We start from the raw sequence: 21,128 nt of genomic DNA, 5'->3' as shown, positions 1-21,128 counted from the left end.
CCCCCCTAGTATTGGATTTTATGCCTGTTTGTTTTTATATGGGCGATGACCTTAAAAGAGAAGTACATTTTTAAAAATATGATCAGTGATTCAATGAATAAACTACATAGTTTCAAACACACTGTCATTAAAGAAGTGAGGAAAATGTATCCACCCTTAAAAATTGTTTTAAAAATGTTTTCCACTTTACAAACCATTTATTTCAAATATTAGCTGGTATTATTCATTTAAGAGTTGGTTTACAAAATTAATCTTTAGCCAAAGGGGCCAGGGAAATGAATTAGTAAACTAACACTGGAAATGAAGATAAACCAGAAGTGATGGTAAGGACACACTTAAAATTATGTTAATGAGAAAATTGGTTTATTTGAAATATATTAACACAACTCTTTGAAGTAACATTTGTTCTCTGAAATGCGTAAAATAGAAACTAGGATGGATGGAGGAAAGAGAGCGTACTCCCTCTTCTCATGGCCCATCACATAAATCCCCCTAATTCTTAGTTCACAAAATCAATAAAAATAATGTCTTACCCAGTGGCTTCTATTATTGCTGTATTTATGTATTAAGTTATTGCTGCATTTAATTGTTAAATTTGTTCTAAGACTTTCTACTTATGGCACACACACACACACACACACACACAAAATGCATTCGCAGACGCAATCTCATTCTTGTAAGTTTGACCCTTTCTGGTTCTCGTAGAAAGGGGCCATTGCAGCAGCTTGCGAAGCGTCCCCAGGTACCGCGGAAACGAAACTGCACCAGGCTCCGCCCCTGGGTTTGTGGAGTCAGCCAATCAGGGCACAACCCGGGCTGAGCTCGTGCCCAGTGTCATGGCGGCGTGCAAGCAGTGCTGCTCACGCCTCCGGCCTCTGGCAGAGGGGCCCCTTCGTCTGCCAGGGCGGAGTCGGGCACTCAGCTCCTTGCTTGTGCGAGCTCTGTCGTCTAGCGCAGGGTCCCGATCCGTGGCTGTGGACTTAGGCAACAGGTAAGAAGAGCGTGCTCTCCCTCTCTGCACTGTGATCTGGCCGCCGGGTGCACCGGTCTCCCTGGGTTAGAGCCGCAGCCTGTCCCTTTAACCTCTTTGTACCTCAAACCTCAACTCTACATTTCCCTGTCCGGATTGGAGCCGACCCCCGTGGACTCGCTCCCTTCCTACGCTGCTGCCCTGGGCTTCCCGAACCTCCTCCTGCACTCCGAGCTTCCTCTCTCCACCTAGGCTAGTCTGTCCACCTGACAGCCTTTCACTTTACTTTTCGGAGACCCGTGTGCCCCGAAGTGGGAATCATTTCGCCTTGAGATGACCAAGCGTGCGCACGCCATCAAATCCCAGATCCCTTCGTGTGGCCAGTTTGAGCCTGAGTCGGAAGGGTAGGGAAGTGGCAGCTACATCTTTTTAAGCCTGTACGCTGCAGAGGCCCCACTAAAACGTTAGGTAACTTTCTCAAAGCCATCAAAGCTAGCGTTATGGAACTTGATGGACGCTGAATTGGTGTTTCTAGCAAAGCCTGTACTTTTTCTTAGGAGGTTGTCAGTATTCGTGTTAAAAGTAACTTTTTTTTAAGCTTCTATCTAAATCGTTTAAAAATGTAACTACTAATGCACATTTTGTATATCTAAATGTTTAGTGTGCTTTCAATTTTTTTGACCCTAGCTCATACCAAAAGCAATAATAATATTTGAGTCCAGGCCTTTCTCCCAGACTTAATGACTTACTGACTCATCTTAAATAAATAACTTTACAGTTTACTTTAGAAAAAGGAGGAGAAGGTAGTCAGTGAAGAGTCTGCAGACTTCTGTAAAATGGTCAGATAGTATTTTTAGGCTTTGTGGACTACATGCTGTCTCTGTTACATATTGGTGACGGAGTGTGTGTTAAAAAAAAAAACCTTAAGTATAGGAGTGTTCTTAGTTGAAGAACTGCAAGAAATATGCCATAAGGCTGTCAGTTTAGCATATTCAAGAACTACACATTCTTTTTTTTTTTTGGTCGGTCGTGGGGCTTGAACTCTGGGCTTGGGCGCTGTCTCTCAGCTTTTCAGATCAAAGCGAGCGCTCTACCACTTGAGCCACAGCGCCACTTCCGGTTTCCTGCCCGGGCTGGCTTTGAACCGCGATCCTCAGATCTCTGTCTCCTGAGTAGCTAGGATGACAGGCGTGAGCCACGGGCACCTGGCCTAAGAACTACACATTCTTGTCTGGAAAAAAAAAATCATTCCAAGACATTTTATTCAAAAGACACTAAAGGCAATAAAATGCTTCTCCTGCCCTCCATATTTTTCACAAGTAATCTGCTTTGACTCTTCATTAATTAATCTGGACTTCTTTTATAGATACTCTCCTTGTGTCAAATAAGATTCGTAAATATCTGACCTGTTGATAAAGCAATCCGTCTTTGCCTTAAGTTTGTCATTTGTAACATTTATTAAGTATGACAGGCATTATATCTGTTACAGTTCTTTATACACCCTGGTAGATTCTGATAGTTATTTTCCAGATAGTATATTCAGTGTTACAGTGGTCTTTGAGGCAAGTGTTTAATTTTTACTTAAGCCTCCCTTCAGCACCTGTCATATGCAAAGCACTAGAGTTAATCAGGTCTGACAAAGGAAATAAACACATATTCAGCTGCAGGAAAAATTACGCTGAGAAAGATGTGGACATGACACTAAAGGAACACAAATATTTACCTGCAGCTTTCAATTAGTGGTAAATCTTAATCATAGGGCTTTTCTCATTTGAGGGAGACTATAGATAATGCTACTATGAAATTTCATGTACAAGTTTTCTTCTTTACCATATACAAGTTTTTATGTGAACATATGTTTTCATTTCCTTGAATTTTTACCTAAGATGAAATTGCTAGGTCACAAAGTAAATTTAATCCTAATTTAATCTTTTTCAGTTACTACCAGATTATTTCCTTAAGTACTATTTTATATTCCCCCAACCATATATGATGGTTGTGTATCATCAGCACTAGCCTTGACTGAATTTTGTGAAGTTAAGCTCTTAAAATAGAACATCTTCCTCAGTGTCTTCAGGCACCACCATCTTGGTTTGGCCTCATAACATTCTTTGTTTTGCTGATCTGTTTCAGTACCTCAGCAACCACTTTTGCCATTTGCCACAGAAACAGAAATAAGGCTCATATAGATCAGCTTGATATATATAATTCACATGCCATACAATTTAAAGTGTATAATTCAGCAGTTTTCAGTTGTATAGTATTCAGAATTTCGCAGCCATTACCACCACCCATTTTAGAACAGTTCTACACACACACACACACACACACTAACCTTGTACCTATTAGGGGTCACTTAACTGTTTCACCCTAGACTACAACTAATCTTTTCCCCCCTAGTCCTGGGGCTTGAACTCTGGGTCTGGGCTGTACCCCTTAGCTGCTTTTGCTCAAGGCTAACACTCTACCACTTAAGCTACAAATCACCACTTCCAGCTTATTCTGAGTAGTTTATTGGCAACAAGGTCTAGGATCCATTCTGAGTTTTTATTTTTGTATAAAAAACTCCCAGTATTTTTTGGGGGGTCAGGGGGATGGGTCATGGGGCTTGAACTATGGGCCTGGACACTGTCCTTCAGCTCTTCAGCTCAAGGCAAGCACTCTACCACTTGAGCCACTACGCCAGTGCGATAAGTGTCTCACGGACTTTCCAACTCGTGCTGGTTTTGATCAGCAATCCTCAGATGCTCAGCCTCCTGAGTAGCTAGGATTACTAGCGTGAGCCACTGGCACCTGGCTCCAGTATTTTTTGTACAACTGGATTCCCAGTCATCCCAATACTATTGATTGAAAGATAATTCATTCACTATTAAATTGACTTGGCACTACTGACAAAAATGAAAGTCTTTGTAGGCAGTTTATATTTTGTCTTGAAAGTAGTAGGGAAACTTTAAAGATTTTAAATGGGGAAATGATCCAGTTAGAGTACTAAAAAGACTACTGTAGTCAACAAGGTAGGGAGTGACAAGAGACTGAGCAGAGGCAATAAATGGGAATTAATGTTTCAGAAGGCAGTTTCTTTCTCTCTAGAAATAATCTATGTCTAATCTAAATTATTTTTGTACCTAGGTTTTTATCTTGTTATGCTACAAAATTAAATTCCCTTGTACTTTTGATTATGAATTCTATCTGTTGCTGAGGGAGAAAGGCATGTAAGGCTTGATAGCCTTTAGTTTCTTATTAAAAATAAAAACTTAGATTGTGTGTACTAATATGAGAATTGTACTGATGTCGTTTTGTTTTGAATTTTTGTTTATCAACAGAAAATTAGAACTATCCTCTGGAAAACTGGCAAGGTTTGCAGATGGCTGTGCTGTGGTACAGGTAAAATGTCCAGGTTTTAGAGTTTTTAACTCCCATGTCCTGCATGGGGATTAGGAAATGATTCTCTTCTCCATTTTTCTCTACTTTAACCCCATTCTATTCCTCCCCACTTTAAACCTGTTAAATTGAAATAAATCCTTCCTAAAACTTAAAAAAAAGTTCAAATTTTATTTTTTGTTTCATTTTTATTTTTTGCCAGTCCTAGGGCTTGAATTCTGTGCCTAGCCACTGTCGCTGAGCTTCTTTTGCTCAAGGCTAGTGCTCTACCACTTGAGCCACAGTGCCATTTCTGGCTTTTTCTGTTTATATGGTACTGAGGAATTGAACCCAGTGCTTCATGCATGCTAGGCAAGTACCACTAAGCCTATTCCCATCCTTAAATTTTTTTATCTTAAAAATCAGTTATGGGAACCAATATTAACTAACATAACTTAGAAATATTGTAGTGGTATTTAATTCAGATACTAAGATTATTTCTAGCACCTGAACCATTCCAAATCATTGGGGAGTTTGAAAGTTGGATATGTTAAAAGATCTCTTTTAAACTTGGGCTTTTAGCAGAAAAAGCTGGAAGTGGGGCTGAGGCTCAAGTGGTAGAGCACTAGTCTACAGTCTACAGCTGAAGAGCTGAGGGACAGTGCCCAGGCTCAGAGTTCAGGCCCCAAAACCGACAAAAAAAAAGAAACAAACAAACAAACTTAGGCTTTCGTTTTATTCTGTTAATAAAATCTGTTTTGTGCTTTTCTAAAAAAAATTATTTCATTCTCTTCAGTAGTAATACTTGGGAAATTTTTATTATATAAAATCTAAATTTCCTCATTAGAAGTAGAAAATAAGCTGAGTGCAAGTGGCTCACACTTGTAATCTTGACACTTAGAAAACTGAGATCTAAAGATTGTGGTTTGAAGCCAGCTGGGGCAGAAAAGTCCATGAGACTCTTACCTCAAAATAACCAGCAAAAAGCCAGAAGTAGAAGCATGGCTCAAGTGGTAGAGTACCAGTCTTGAGTGAAAAAGCTGAATGAAGCCAGGTGCAAGTGGCTCATATCTGTTATCCTAGCTACTCAGGAAGCTGAGATATGATGATCACAGTTCAAAGCCAGCTGGAGCAGGAAAGTCTGTGAGACTCTTGTCTCCAATTAACCACAGAAAACCTTAAGTGGCACTGTGGCTCAAGTGGTAGAGTGCTTGCCTTGAGCTGAAGAGCTCAGGGACTGACCAAAAAAATAAAAGCTGAATGAGAGCAGAAGGCTCTGAGTTCAAGCACACACACACACACACACACACAAAACCAGGGACTGTGTAGGCCTGGAGTTCAATCCCCATGACTGACCAAACAAATAAAAGCTGAATGAGAGCAGAAGGCTCTGAGTTCAAGCGCACACACACACGCCACACACCCCCCCCCCACACACACACGCCACCCCACAACCCCAACCAGGGCTGTTTTTAAAGTAGAAGGTATGACTCAGCTATCAGTGAGCCTTTTCTTGTGTAAAATTCAGTGATCATTTAGAAAAGGGATCAAGAGTAGACTACTTGTGAATTATTAAGTTTCATTATAATCACATGGAATAAATCTCTTTTCTTGAGCTTAATTAGAGTGAGAATTCATTCGCTCAGTTGCTATTATATGTACATGTCTGATTTGAACAACATTTACTGATATGGTTGTTTATGTTTAAGTCAGGTGACACTGCAGTGATGGTTACAGCAGTCAGTAAAACAAAACCTTCACCTTCCCAATTCATGCCTTTGGTAGTAAGTATTTGCTGATTTATCTGAACCTATACTGTAGCAATATGTAGAATTTATAATATTTTTGTCTAGTGTCTTATGAATGCATGTAAATTTTGTACAAGAAAGGATTTTCCTGAACTTTTAATGTCCTGAGACATTAAAAGAATGTAAACTGGGCTGGGAAGGTGTCTCAGTGGTAGAGTGCTTGCCTTGCATGCATGAGGCCCTGGGTTCGATTCCTCAGCACCACATAAGCAAAAAGAAAAAAAGCTGGAAGTGGCACTGTGGCTCAAGTGGTAGAGCGCTAGCCTTGAGCTGAAGAGCTGAGGGACAGCGCCCAGGCCCAGAGTTCAGGCCCCACGACTGGACCCAAAAAAAAAAAAAAAAAAGAATGTAAACTAACTTCTCATGCTAATAGTATGCATACTTTAGAATGCCCATGTATACAAATTAACAAGTCAGTGTGAAATATATAATTACTTTGGTGCTGAATAAGCAATGAGTTCATGCCTTCATGGGTTTCTCTTCAGTATGAATCAACTATATGTTAAATGAAGAATTTATTAGGATTATATGGGTTCTTTCTTAGGATCATATGAAGTTATATCTAACAGTTTCAAAACAGCCAATGAAGTTATATCTGAAAGAGTTAATTCAAAAAAGACTTGATCAGAGTAAGCTAATGTGGGAAATTAGTGAGGCTAAAAAAAACATCTGACTATATAATTACAGGCTTTTAAAAATGAATTGGCTAAACATCTTTTTACAAACTCTCCTTCCTCTGAGAGATATAAAATGCTAAAATTAAATTGTCCTCTATCATCATCTAGAAGATGTTATTAATAGCATTAGGAAAAATACTGTTTGTGTAGTGGTCCTAGGGATATAGTTTGTTACTAAAACAAATCATACAAACTTCATTTTTTTCATGCTACTTCAGGTTGACTACAGACAGAAGGCTGCTGCAGCTGGTAGAATTCCTACAAACTACCTTAGAAGAGAGCTTGGATCTTCTGATAAAGAAATTCTTACAAGTCGAGTAATAGGTAAGATATTAACATAGAGGCTTTATCTTCTACAATATGCCAGTGTTAGCATCTCTTCTTTACCACCTGTGTTCTTCAGTGTCTCCTGAATCTTCATTCATTGCATGAATGCCATTGGACATTAGTAAACTCTTTTCCCTCTCTCAAAGCTGGGATCCCTGAGACCAAAAACTTTTCTTTCTTCATTGACAAATCTCCGTATCTTGTATACTATACAGTATATACATATACTGTATATTTACTGTATATACATGTAAATACATCTCGACTGAATTAATCTCTGTTGACATTAATTCCATGGCCAGTGCTCTAATATTTTCATTTTTATGTTCAGTATAATACCTAAAAACATTGTATCTATCAACTATTAAATTAGGTGTCTAATCTTTTGTGGAGGGGAAAGAGGGAGGGAAGATTTGATATAGTAATGGAGATTAAACCTAGTCCTTCCCTAAACAAGCTGTCTGTTCCACCATGTTATATCCATAGCCCAGAAATATTCCAAATCTTTTTTCCTTGTTTTGGCACTAGTAGGAATTGAATTCAGGATCTTGGCGCCTGCTAGGCAGGTGCTCTACCAGTTGGACCATGCCTCAGCCTCTTTATTCCATTGGTTGTATTATAGGTAGGCTTATCACTTTATGCCATCAGCCTGGGCTGTGCTTCTTCTACTTGCACTTTACTGTGTGGCTGGAGATAACAAGAGCACACACCACTGCACCCAGCTATTGGTTGAAATGGATTCTGTTGAACTTTTGTGGCTGACCTCAAACCTTGATCTGTCATCTCCACCTCCCAAGTAGCTAGAATTATGGGCTTATCCAACACACCTGACTACTCTTCCAAATCTTTGCCATCCATAAATATTGTGGGACTATTTGTAGTTCATAGCTCTTCTACCAAGAAGTGGCTAATTTGTGTATATTTATATGTATTCATCAGAAACAAAATACCAAGCAAACATTTTTTGGGGGTCTGCTGTTAGTCTTAAGTTTCTTTCCTCTGCTTTGTTACTAAGTCATGATATGTATTAATTGAAGCATTGATATCACTCTTTCAAATAAGGCTGACATTTCTGTTTGTTTGGTTGATTGGTTTGTTTGTCTTTTGACATGCTAAACCACTAGTTTTATTCAAATGTTCTGAACTGTAAAGCTACTCTGTCTGAATTGTACAGTATCTTTTTCTTTCTTTAACAGATCGTTCAATTAGACCTCTTTTTCCAGCTGGCTATTTTTATGATACCCAGGTAAGTTCTACTTCATTTACAGATAATTTACTTAAACTCTGCAATTCTTTCTAGGCTAAACATTGTAAAGAACTGTGGTGATGCTATTATATTTTACTTTAAGTCATTTATAAAAGATAATACTTGTAAAAAGCTAACATTGATTCATGCCAATTTGATCTGACACTCAGTAGGAGTGAGCTGACCAAGAGTGTTAGAAGCAGCCCACATTCCATATAGATGGAATGTGAAGCAATAAAACCTTGAGGCAGGAAAGAAATGGATAAGTTTGAAAGAAGGTCAGTGTGTTTGATCTACTGTGGATCAGATCAGATGGGTGGACCTTGAATAAATAAAGACTAGGACAATCAACACAACCAGTTTTTATTATCTGCCTTTATTACTGGATCCTCAAGCCTCTTAATTATAGTTAATACTTTGAGTCCATTCTCTTAGTGTAATGATTCATATGCTCTAAATAAGTATATGTAAATAACCGTTTTATTTGTTTGCAATAAATATTCCTTGAAAACATATCTTTACAAGATGGCATAACCTCAAGGAAAGTATTCTCTTACAAAATAGAGGGGCAGGCAATGGTGATCACTTCTGTAATTCTAGCTACTGCAAGGCTGAGATTGGGAAGATTGAAAAGATGGCTGAAACCCTTTCTCAAAGGAAAGCTGGACACATTGGCACAGTCCTGTTATCCTAGCTGTAAAGAGGAAACCTAACATAGGTGGCTCATGACCAGGCACATGCCTGGGCCCAAAGTGAGATATCTCACTTTGGGAAACAAAACAAAATAGGGTTGAAGGAGTGGCTTAGCAATAAAAGCATGTGTCTAGCAAGCATGAGGCACTGAGTTCAAATCCTGGTACTACCAAGAAGAGAAAAGAATCAAACATAAGCACATTATTCACAATTGTAGTATAAAGTAACTCACTAGTTTGTTTCGTGATTACTTATAAAAGGAAAATAGAAAAGCACGCCTAACATATACTGAATACTTACCACCTGCCTAGTATTGTAGTAAGTGTTTTACACACAATTTTTTTTAGTTCTTATAAAGATAAGAGAATTTCCCTGGGTGCACAGTTTATACCAATAACCTAAGCTATATAGGAGGCAGAGGTCAAGAAGATCACAACTTGAGGCCAGCCTGGACCAAAACTTGAGACCTTATCTGAAAAATAAGCAGAAAAGGAAAGGAGCATAGCTCAAGTGGTGGAGCACCTGCCTAGTAAGCATGAGACCCTGAGTTTAGATCTCCTATATTAATTTTTATTTAATATAGAAACTTTGAGGGCATATTAAATGACAACTCAAATCAGAGGGTTTGGCTACAAAGCCCACGCTATGAGCCATACAGTACTCCTATATTTTAGCCCACATTGTTAACCTAAATTATAATCCTCCCAAATAAAGTAGATTTTTTTAAGTGCTTTCAATTTTTTTTCCTTGTACTAGGTCCTTTGTAATTTGTTAGCAGTAGATGGTATTAATGAACCTGATGTTCTAGCAATTAATGGAGGTAAGTATGAATATCAAGATGAAAATTATCACTGATGGGGGTGGGAAGGTGGCTCAGTGGTAGAGCACTTGCCTTGCATGCATGAGGCCCTGGGTTCAATTCCTCAGCACCACATAAGGCAGAAGTGGCACTGTGGCTCACGTGGTGGAGCGCTAGCCTTGAGCTGAAGAGCTGAGGGCCAGCGCCCAGGCCCAGAGTTCAGGCCCGTGACCGACAAAAAAATAAATAAAATTATCATTGTTGATTTTTCTAAAAGCAATTAAATATTTAATTTCAGTTCTTTTTCCCTCCCTTTTTTAAAGCTTCTGCAGCCCTCTCATTATCAGATATTCCATGGAATGGACCTATTGGTAAGTTAACTTGAAAATTAAAACAAGTATTAGGTTCTTCAGTAAAAATAATGAGCATGTTATTATAACAAGAACATAGATTGGCTCTGACAGTCTTTAGGGAGTTGAACTAGATGGCATTCTAAGATCCCTTGCAGGTCTTTTAAAAATGCTTTCATCTTTGCCTTGGGTTTGGTTTCTAATAGTATGTTTTTGTTTGTTTGTTTGTTTGTTTTTTATTGTGAGAATACTGTACAGAGGAGTTACAATTACATAGGCAAGATAACAAGTACATTTTTTATTAAGCATTGTTGCCTCTTCGTTGTTTCCCCTTCCCATCCCTTCCCATACTCCTCCCCTCCCCCCACCAAAGTTATTAAGTTCGTTTTTCGACATAACGACTTGTACATTCTAATAGTATGTTTGAATGCTATACATATTTTATTCTTTGATACTTTGACTCTCTATTTTGTACTGGGAAATTATCGGAATATACACTCTTTAGGATAAAACAAGTACATGTTGTAACTTACAGAGCCTATAAGTTGTACTCATACAATACATAAGTAAATAATTATCCAGTGTCCAAAATGCTAACTATATATAAGGCTGAGTTCTGGAGGAATAAAGGTAAACTACATGTTAGCAATATAGAGATTAAAGAGGTAGTTCTTGCTTTCAGCATAAGTTAGGGCATGAAACAGATATTAATTTACAAAAGTGTTATAGGCATAGTCGAGATGCTAAGAAAATGAGAAGTACAGGTTTAGTTTTGTGGGTCCAGGTTGTCAAGAACAGCTTCTCAAAGAAACGAGAGTACAGCTGCACCTTAGTAGGATCAGATGTAAGAATCTGCTCTGAAAGTGTATTGCATAGACAAGACAAGTGGAGCATAGATAAAGAGGTGTGACAGATGGTATACTTGTACAGTTTGGAGTGGTCCATTGCATCTGGAGAGTTACAAAGACTATTCTGTGGGCCTTAACCCAAAGACAAATGGAGAAATAGGAACTTTATTCTTTTGTTACAAAGCTGAAAGATTAAAGCTACAGCTTGAATAATATGAAAACTGGAAGTTTTAAGCAATTGCTGATATTTCATATATCATAGGGGCTGTACGAATAGGAATGATTGATGGAGAATGTGTTGTTAACCCAACAAGAAAAGAAATGTCTTCTAGTACTTTAAATTTAGTGGTTGCTGGAGCACCTAAAAGTCAGATTGGTAAGTAGTTTAAATATCACATGCAAGTTCTAGCTTTTTAAAAATGCATTTAAACTTAAGCATATGTTTTGTCACTAGTTTTAAAGATGTTTGCTTTGCTTTATCTCATGTTTTGGCAGTGCCCTTCATAACAGGTTATGCCTAATATTATAGAATAATGCATAATTTTAATTGAGATACTCAGTGTTATTTGTTTAAATATTTTATCTGATTAATTATTATAAGCCTGGTTTTTGAGTTCTATCTCATAGTATTTATACTGTGGGAAAATATCACATGTAGAGATGGTATTCTGCTAAGATTTAGGGGAAACCATAAATAGGTTTAATGCCATGTTATATTTTAGTATCTTGAAAAGAGACGTGCAACTCAAGTTTAATACTTCATTGTTCTAGTTCTTTGAAGATGAACATCAAGGTTTTCAAAGTGCCCAGAATATATCATGCAAAACAACATTGCTACATAACTGTAATTTTTTGTTGCTGTTGTTTAAATAGTCATGCTGGAAGCTTCTGCAGAAAACATCTTACAGCAGGATTTTTGCCATGCTGTCAAGGTGGGAGTAAAATATACCCAACAAATAATCCAGGGCATCCAGCAGTTGGTGAAAGAAGTTGGTGTTACCAAGAGGACACCTCAGAAGTTATCTACCCCTTCACCAGAGATTGTGAAGCATGCTCACAAGTAAGATTCATGGGAGAACTGACCATGTATTACTTTGTAGATGGCAGTGTTTTAAAGTATTGTCAAAAATATGCAAGAAATATATCACAAATGTGACTTTAAAAAGGATAAACCAACCCATGCCTCTCTTTCACAGCATAATTGTGAAACTCAAAGGGATAGATAATTATTGGTTGTAATTAGATCATTTCTGTATCTTGTACAAGAATAAAGCATTAAGATATTTGCATATCTAAGGAGACCCTTGAATTTCTCAAAAAGAAATTTAAGTATAACCACCATTATATGCTCAGTGCTTAGAACACTGCCTAGCACATAGGCAAGCACTCATTAAAAATGAATGACTCTAAGGTGGAGTTAAGTGAATACATTAGAGATAAGAAAAAGGAAGGCCACAGTACCATGTGTGATTTTTCCTTAAGAAATGGAAAGAAATACACTTGTGTACTATATTACAAGTAGTAAAAGGTTAGTAGTGATAAAGAGCAGCATATATATTATGCTTTATGAAATTATTCAATTTATACTTTATTACTACTGGATATTTGCCTTGTTTACAATAAAAGTTGCCTCGTGTTTCAAATATTTTTATGCTAACATTATTTGTACTTAAAATAGACTTGCCATGGAGAAACTCTATACAGTTTTCACAGATTATGAACATGATAAGGTAGGTATACTTAAAGATTATCTTATATAACTGTTCCAGAATTACTTTTTGTCATTATTAGTGTAGTTTTGTGTATGAATATTAGTCTTGTGTTTATATTAATCTCAAGACAGGATTGGGATGTAGCTTGGTGGTAGTACACTTGCCTAGGATGCACAAGGCCCTAATTCAATCCCCATCTCCTAGGGTAGGAGTGGTGTGGGATGGGGTGTTAGAACTTAACCTAAAAGCTTTCCTGTTTGCTTATCTATTATACTTTGTTTAAATAATAAAATGAATACTTGTTTTTATTTTTATTTATTTTGGTGTGTGTGTCAGTTCTGGGGGCTTGCACTGAGGGCCTGGGTGCTGTCCCTGAGACTTTCCTGCCCTGGCTGACTTCAAACTGCAAATCTCAAGGTTGTTAATCCTGGGTAGCTAGAATTATAGGTATGAGCCAACAGCAACCAGCACTAATACATATTTGAGTGAATCAGGCAGATTTTTTTTTTGTAAATTAATAATGAGTTCTGATCTTTTAAAGAATGTTAATACTGCAAAAATTGAAGTATTCTTACAATGGGTTAAATATAACAAAATAGGAATGTGAAATGTCATATGTATATATATTAACTAATCCTTAATTTTGTTTTAGATCTCCAGAGATGAAACTGTTAACAAAATTAGATTAGATACAGAGGAACAACTAAAAGGTAAATTCTTTTTTGTTGTTTTGTTTAGTTTAAAAAAAAAATTGCGGGCTGGGAAGGTGGCTCAGTGGTAGAGTGCTTGCTGCATGCCTGAGGCCCTGGGTTCGATTCCTCAGCACCACATAAGCAAAAAGAAAAAAGCCGGAAGTGGCGCTGTGGCTCAAGTGGTAGAGCGCTAGCCTTGAGCTGAAGAGCTGAGGGACAGCGCTCAGGCCCAGAGTTCAGGACCCATGACCAGACCCCCCCCCAAAAAAAAAAAAATTGAGCCAGGCATCCGTTGGCTCACTCCTGTAATACTAGCTACTCAGGAGGCTGAGATCTGAGGATCACGGTTCAAATCCAGCCCTGGCAGGAAAGTTCATGAGACTCTTATCTCCAATAAACCACTCAGAAAACCAGAAGTGGCGCTGTGGCTCAAGTGGTAGAGTGCTCACCTTGAGCTGAAGTGCTGAGGGATAGTGCCCAGGACCAGAGTTCAAGCCCCATGACCAATACAAAAAAAAAAGTTGAAAGGAAAAAAATTTTTTATTTCAATTGTAAAGCCTCTAAGAAATCCACTGGTCCAATTGCTCCTCAGATTTCTCTTAAGTAAATTTGTGATACTGATATATTACCAGGATCCATTTCTTATGTTCAGATTACTTAAAAGTTATATATTGTTGAATAAATCCAACACTTGAAAGAACACACTAACTTGGCATAAATTAATTGATATGGTGAAATAACATCACATTTAAAAGCAAGAGCCTTTGAAGCAGCTAGGTCTGTGCTCAAGTCAAACTGTCCTATTTCCTATCTATCTGTGTGCTCTGTGAGTGCAGGACTGTTACTTTCTCGTTTGTAGTAAAGGGGATTAAGTCCATGGCTTTGTGTATATTAGGCAAATGCTGTAACATTGAGCTACACCTATAGCCCCATTTTACTTCAAGCCTCAGTTTTTTTCTCCTGTAGGTTAGAAATTAAAACAATTTTCCTCATAAATTTTTATAAAGATCAAATGAAGCCAGGCACTGGTGGCTCATGCTTGTACTCTTAGCTACTCAGGAGCTGAGATCTGAGGATTGTGGTTCAAAGCCAGCCCAGGCAGGAAAGTCTGTGAGATTCTTATCTCCAATAAATCACTCAGAAAACCAGAAATGGCACTGTGGCTTAAGTGGTAGAGCGCTAGCCTTGAGCTGAAGAGTTGAGGGACAGAGTTCAAGCCCAACAACCGACCAAAAAAAAAAAAAAAAAAGATCAAAGAAATTAAGAAATAAATCTGTGAAGTGCCTAGTTCCTGAAAGCATTTCATAAATGTTAGCTTAAAATCATTTGGTAGAGGGCTGGGAAGGAGGCTCAGTGGTAGAGTGCTTGCCTTACATGCATGAGGACCTGCGTTTAATTCCTCAGCAAAACATAAGCAGAAGTGGCCGTGTGGCTCAAGTGCTAGGGCTCTTGCTGAGGGACAGCGCCCAGGCCCAGAGTAAGGCCCCACGACCAACAAAAAAAGAATCATTCCGTAGAGATTTGTAATGTGTTAAAACAAACACACACACACAAAACTTTCCCCAATTTGCAGATTTGAATAAAAGTTCCCAAAGCAAAAGAATGTCAGCTCTTATCAGTAAAATAGGAGCTGATTGCAAAGCATTCTTATTCTGGTAAAAAGTAAACTAAATTCTTAGTAATAACTTGATGTATTCAATATTTGACATGTCTCAGTTGCTTAAGAACAGTTCATCTACTTTATTTGCCGGAGGACTAAATGTTCAAAGTCAACTCCTTTGATTTACTTCTGTAACTTTAGGGAAATCCTATTGTCCACAAAGAAAAAAAAAATCCTTCATTTTGCTTTGTCTCTTTCTCTAGAAAAATTTCCAGATGTCGACCCATATGAAATAATAGAATCCTTCAATATTGTTGCAAAGGAAGTTTTTAGAAGTATTATTTTGAATGAATACAAAAGGTAAACATTTTTTGTATACTTGAAGTTTGTGTACTCTCTGCAAGTTGCAGAGTGACAACTTGCTCAAAGGGAAGAAAGTGGTTTTTAAGTGAAAAGTGAGCAATTATATTTTATAAATGGATACCCACTGAAGAAAGAATATGTAGATTGTATGGATTTAAGTTTCTCTCTAAAGCCTTGTGTGTAGAATGATGCAGCCATGACTACACATCAAAATTACCTTCAGAGAGTTTAGCAACACCAGTACTCTGATTCAGTGGTTCTTAGGGTATAAATAATGATATATATATATATCATATATATATATATATATATATATATATATATATATCAGTTTTTCAAGTTCTAGAAGGAATTATGATATAAAGCTAGAATTTTAAGAACTTCCTAGTAAAGAATATGTGATTTTTCCAACTTTAACATGGTTTTGACACTTTTTTCCTTTATTATTATAGGTGTGATGGACGAGATTTGACTTCACTTAGGAATATAAGTTGTGAGGTAGATATGTTTAAAACTCTTCATGGATCAGCATTATTTCAAAGGGGACAAACACAGGTAATATGTGTAAAAAGTTACAATTGTTTAATTATGTGATGCCAAAGGTTTTATCATATGGAATGTATTGTTTATTCAGGAAAATATCAGATTTTTTCATGTAATTTTAACTTTGTTTTTGAGGTCTAAATTTCTACATAATTATATATTTAAAGTGATTTAGTAATTTGACAAGCTTTTTTCATTTATAAAAATGTGAAGCTGGGGCTGGGAAGGTGGCTCAGTGGTAGAGCACTTGCCTTGCATGCTCAAGGCCCTGGGTTCAATTCCTCAGCACCACATAAGAAGAAAGCCGGAAGTGGCGCTGTGGCTCAAGTGGTAGAGCGCGAGCCTTGAGCTGAAGAGCTGAGGGACAGCGCCTAGGCCCAGAGTTCAGGCCCCACGACCGGACCCAAAAAATAAAATAAAATAAAAATAAAAAATGTGAAGCTGTTACCTTAATCAAGAAAACAAACAATACAATCACCCCTAAATGTCTTTTTTGTTGTTGTTGTTGTTGGGGTCGCCGGACTTAAACTCTGGGCCTGGGCACTATCCCTCAGCTCTTCAGCTCAAGACTAGCACTCTACCACTTGAGCCACAGCACCACTTCCCATTTTCAGGTGGTTTATTGGAGATAAGAGTCTCACAAACTTGCCTTCACAGGCTGCTTTGACCCTCAATCCTCATATCTCAACCTCCTGAGTAGCTAGGATTACAGGAATGAGCCACCAATGCACAGCTTCTATTTTTTAATAAAGTAGTTGTACAAGGAGGTTACAGTTCCATATATGAGGTCTGAGTACAACTCATCTTGATCAATACCCCCACCTTCCATCATAAATTTTTCTATTCCCTTCAATTTATCACGTATATCATTGTTGGTCTATTCATGGTCCTTGTCTTCTCCAGTTAGCCTGAACCTCAGTTCTATTCACTTTCTTTTCATAGGTATGCACTCACTGGTATTTCATACACATTCTTCTAGTTTATCTTTTGCTCATGTTTACCAACACCAGAACCTATTAATCAGTGTATAATGTTATTCCTTATACCTCTTTCACTATTTAATTTTGACAGTCTGATAGGAACAAAGTTGTATCTCATTGCTTTAATTTGTATTACCAGTGAGGTAGAAGATCTCATTAGAAAAAGCTGATGAAGCCAGGCACTGGTGATTCAGACTTATAATCCTAGCTACTTGGGAAGCTGAGATCTGAGGATCGCAGTTCAAAGCCAGCCTGGTCAGGAAAGTCCATAAGACTCTTAGCTCCAATTAACCACCAGAAAACAGAAGTGGAGCTATGGCTCAAAATGGTAGAGTGCTAGTCTTGAGTACAAAAGCTCAAGGACAGCACCCAGGCCCTCCCTGAATTCAAGCCTCCCAAAAAGGCAGATGAACAATGATTCTTTATAAACATACCTTCGGAGACCAGAAACCTCTAGGGCATTTTTTCACACAGACAGTTGTATAATCTGGTAACTCTGGGGACAAGTGTACTCTTTGTGAAATTTCTGTCCATATCCTTGGATTAGCTTTTTGTATTTTTTTTCTATCTCTATCATAGTTTAATATGTTCTCACTGCCATTTTGGAATCTTTTTTTTTGTGTTAGTCCTTTTCAGTAACAAATTTCCATCTTTGTTGTTTACCTCTAAGCTTTGTCTATAATAGAGTTTAATATATGTAGAATAAACTTGAAATCTTTAGTTTTGATCCCCTTTTTCACTTTTATGAACTTTAGAACTTGGGAGGGAGGGGAATCCAGTGAGGGAAAAGGGGAGAAAATAAGGGAGGGAGTAACAGTGTTCAAAAAGAAATGTACTCATTAACCTACTACGTAACTGTAACCCTTCTGTACATCACCTTCACAATAAAATTTAAATTTAAAAAGAAATGAACCATTCCTTAATATTCATATCCAAGTCACTAATAATGTTACTATGTTATCTGATAACTTGTTATCTGAGGATCTGATAACATCAGGTACAGTAACAACTTTATTAAGTTATCTAGTAACATAATATCATAATGCCTTCAGTATTAACCTATGATCTTCTGACAGATTGTTATATTTTTAATCTAAAAGCATTTTAGCCTTCAATGATTCTTTTTTCTGTGTACAGAATTTTGGATAGATTTTTTTTTTCTTTTAACATCTTAAAGATGTCATGATGATTTTCTTCTGTTAAGGATTTATTCAAATATTTTTTTTCATGAGAGTGCTGTCAAGATTTTCTCTTCTTTGGTTTTCAGCTGTGTATGAAGGATGTATGGCTGTCTATTGCTTTATCCTGCTTAAAATTTTCTAGATTTGCCGGGTGCTAGCAGCTCAAGCCAGTAATCCTAGTTACTAAAGAAGTTTACATATGGAAGCTTAGATCAAGGTTTCAAGCCTGCCCTTTCAAAAACATTCTCAGAGACTGACTTTATCTCCCCATTAACTAGCAAAACATTGGGCTAGGGGCGTGGCTAAAGTGATAGCACCAGCCAAACAAGTATGAAGCCTTAAATTCAAACCCTGGTACCAGGGGTAAAACAAAAAAGCCAGTTTGGGGGGGGGGGCAGGCACAGTAATTTTAAGCTTGAATAGGCTTGTAATTGCAGCCATTATTTCTTCAAGTATTTTTTTCCCTGCCTCATTCTCTTGTTTTCTCTCTTTCTGTTAGTCTTTTTGTTATTATTCTACCAGTTCTTGAGAATGTGTTTTACCCTCTTAGAAAGATTGAACTCTCTTCTTTCCTCCTTCTCTCTCTTCCTGCAATTCCTTCTGCTTTGTTTTTCTCTTTTTTTTCTTCTGTTTTTGCTGTGCTTAGTTTTTAAACCTAGGGCCACATTCCTATAAGCACTTTACCACTGAGCTACATGCAGAGCTACATGACTCCCTAGTCAATTTCTATTCATCTGTCTTCATATTCATTGACACTTGTCTTCTTTCAAGAATGAGATAATATGTTTCTCCAATTCGTTGATTTGTTTTTATATTCTAGAATATAATTATAATAGCTGTTGAAAGTCTTTGCTAAACAAACATCTCAACTAAGGATCTGTCTTCAGCCATTCTTTGACTTTTCTCTTTAGAGTCTTGTTTCCTATTTCATGTACAGGGTATCCTGGACCTTTGGAGTGATACATTGTACAAATTTTGGTTTACAATACAACTCCCCAAAGAATATTAACTTTTTCTTTAAGGCAGTTTATTGTCTTAAACTGTGGGGAGGGTACATCTAATGAAGTAGTATATAGTTTTCTATGAAAATTTCTTTCTCTTCCTAAGCACTCTTAGTATAATGATTTACTTAACAGTCTATATGATGTCAGAGCTTTTGATTTTTGGGATTATATACAGCTCAAATATTTATAGAATGGATAACTATTTACTGTATTAAGATTATGACTAGAATGTACATAGAGCCATTGTTTAATATTCAGTGCATTATTCAAATATTTTCAGTTTGGAGTGAAAGTGTAGTTCAATGATAGAACTTATGCAATCCCCAGCAACGACAAATATATGGCTTGTGTGTTTTTTATCTTTGTTGTTAGTATATTAGAGTCTAATAACATTTTTTGTTCCTTTCTTTAGGTGCTCTGTACTGTTACATTTGATTCACTAGAATCTAGTATTAAGTCAGATCAAATTATAACAGCTATAAAGTAAGTTATATTTTTATATTTTATGTTGTTTTAGTATATAATTGAAACTCATATGGCATACTATTAGTCATTGTATTATTATTGCCAGTACTGAGATTTGAACTCAGGGATTAACACTTGCTCATCTTTGCTTACTCAGATGGAGCTCTACCACTGTAGCTATGTCTCAGCCCAGCTCTTGCTGGTTGGAGATGGGTTCTTTATTTTGAACTTCAGTCCTCCAGATTTTAGCCTCCTGAGTAGTTAAAATACAGGAGTGATCTGTCAGCACTCAGATCATTATTTTTTTTAGCCTGTATTTCTGAATTTCCATTTCTCTGTTTATATAGTAAGAAGAGGGATTTTTGTGCGTGTGCTATATTACCTTCTATATCTTTGGTTTGTATCACATACTTGTAAAACATTAAATTCTTTCATGTTAATCTTTTTAGATTGTTTTCTGTCTCTAGAACAATTCCTCAAGACTAACTTCCTAAGTTTTTTGTTTGTTTGTTTGTTGCTAGTAGGACCTAGGGCACTATTCCTGAGGTTGTTTTGCTCAAGGCTACCACTTAACCACTTGAGCAACAGCACCACTTCTAGCTGTTTCTGTTTATTTTGGTACTGAGGGATTGAACCCAGGGCTTCATCCATGCTAGCAAGCACTTTTACCACTAAGCTACATTCCCAGCCCTCCCAGGTAATTTTGAGTGGACAGCTTTTCATATTGTAAACAAGAGAACAAATTCATTGGCAAAAGGCTCAGTTGCTAAAATACAATCTTGAGTCTATTAATGAACACCTTTGTCTAATCCTAATCCACGTGTGTGTTTTGTATATAGCTAAATACTTGGTTGTTCTGTCCTATTCCTAAAAAGTCTGCAGGAAAATCATGTTGACAAATTTTAGTTGATCAGTCCCCACCAGCACTGCTGGTACCAGTTTTTTCTTTCCTTAGCATATATTACAACTTCATTCCTTTCCCTGGTTAATGGTCTGAGAACATACTGCCTAACTGATGAGCGTAATCATATTTTCAAGATAGTCACACTGATTTGTTTTTCATGTATCTAATAGATAATGACAATGCAGTAGTGACTCACACTTGTGATCCTAACTATTCAGGAGGCTGAGATCTGAGGATCACAGCTCAAAGCCAACTCCAACAGTAAAGTCTGTGAGATGTTTATCTCCAAGTAAGCACCAAAAATGCTAGAAGTGGAGCATTAACTCAATTTGTAGAGCACTTACCTTGAGCAAAAAAGCTTAGGGACAAAGCCCAGACCCTGGGTTCAAGCCCTGTGGTCAGCAGAAATAAACCAAAAAAAAAAAAAAAAGACTTCTGTTATATCTAATAGTCTTTTAGGTGTTTTTTCTTTGAGGGGGGATGGGGGGAGGGTGACAGGGCAGGAGGTTTTGCTCTTATAGTTTGTCTCTTTTTAAATTATTTATTTATTTACTTTCTTAGTTATTTTGTGTGGCCAGTCCTAGAGCTTGAACTCAGGTCCTGGGC

At 37.3% G+C, this 21,128-nt stretch overlaps 1 protein-coding gene across 1 annotated transcript in view; it reads left to right on the top strand.

Moving 5' to 3' along the window:
- The first annotated feature begins 824 nt into the window (after positions 1-824).
- Positions 825-21,128, top strand: part of Pnpt1 (polyribonucleotide nucleotidyltransferase 1) — a 36,675-nt gene continuing 16,371 nt past the window's right edge. The window contains exons 1-14 of the mRNA XM_013018010.1: positions 825-991; positions 4,294-4,354; positions 6,040-6,114; positions 7,034-7,139; positions 8,339-8,388; positions 9,838-9,901; positions 10,204-10,251; positions 11,341-11,454; positions 11,952-12,138; positions 12,757-12,808; positions 13,443-13,500; positions 15,346-15,442; positions 15,898-16,000; positions 19,566-19,636. Of these exons, the coding sequence (XP_012873464.1) occupies positions 837-991; positions 4,294-4,354; positions 6,040-6,114; positions 7,034-7,139; positions 8,339-8,388; positions 9,838-9,901; positions 10,204-10,251; positions 11,341-11,454; positions 11,952-12,138; positions 12,757-12,808; positions 13,443-13,500; positions 15,346-15,442; positions 15,898-16,000; positions 19,566-19,636 (1,241 nt within the window). The 5' untranslated portion in view covers positions 825-836. The remainder of the gene's footprint in view (positions 992-4,293; positions 4,355-6,039; positions 6,115-7,033; positions 7,140-8,338; positions 8,389-9,837; positions 9,902-10,203; positions 10,252-11,340; positions 11,455-11,951; positions 12,139-12,756; positions 12,809-13,442; positions 13,501-15,345; positions 15,443-15,897; positions 16,001-19,565; positions 19,637-21,128) is intronic.

This window comes from Dipodomys ordii, unplaced genomic scaffold (assembly GCF_000151885.1).
Source record: "Dipodomys ordii isolate 6190 unplaced genomic scaffold, Dord_2.0 Scaffold37, whole genome shotgun sequence".
In the NCBI taxonomy this organism is placed as follows: Eukaryota; Metazoa; Chordata; class Mammalia; order Rodentia; family Heteromyidae; genus Dipodomys; species Dipodomys ordii.
This window is presented reverse-complemented; position numbering and strand designations above follow the sequence as displayed.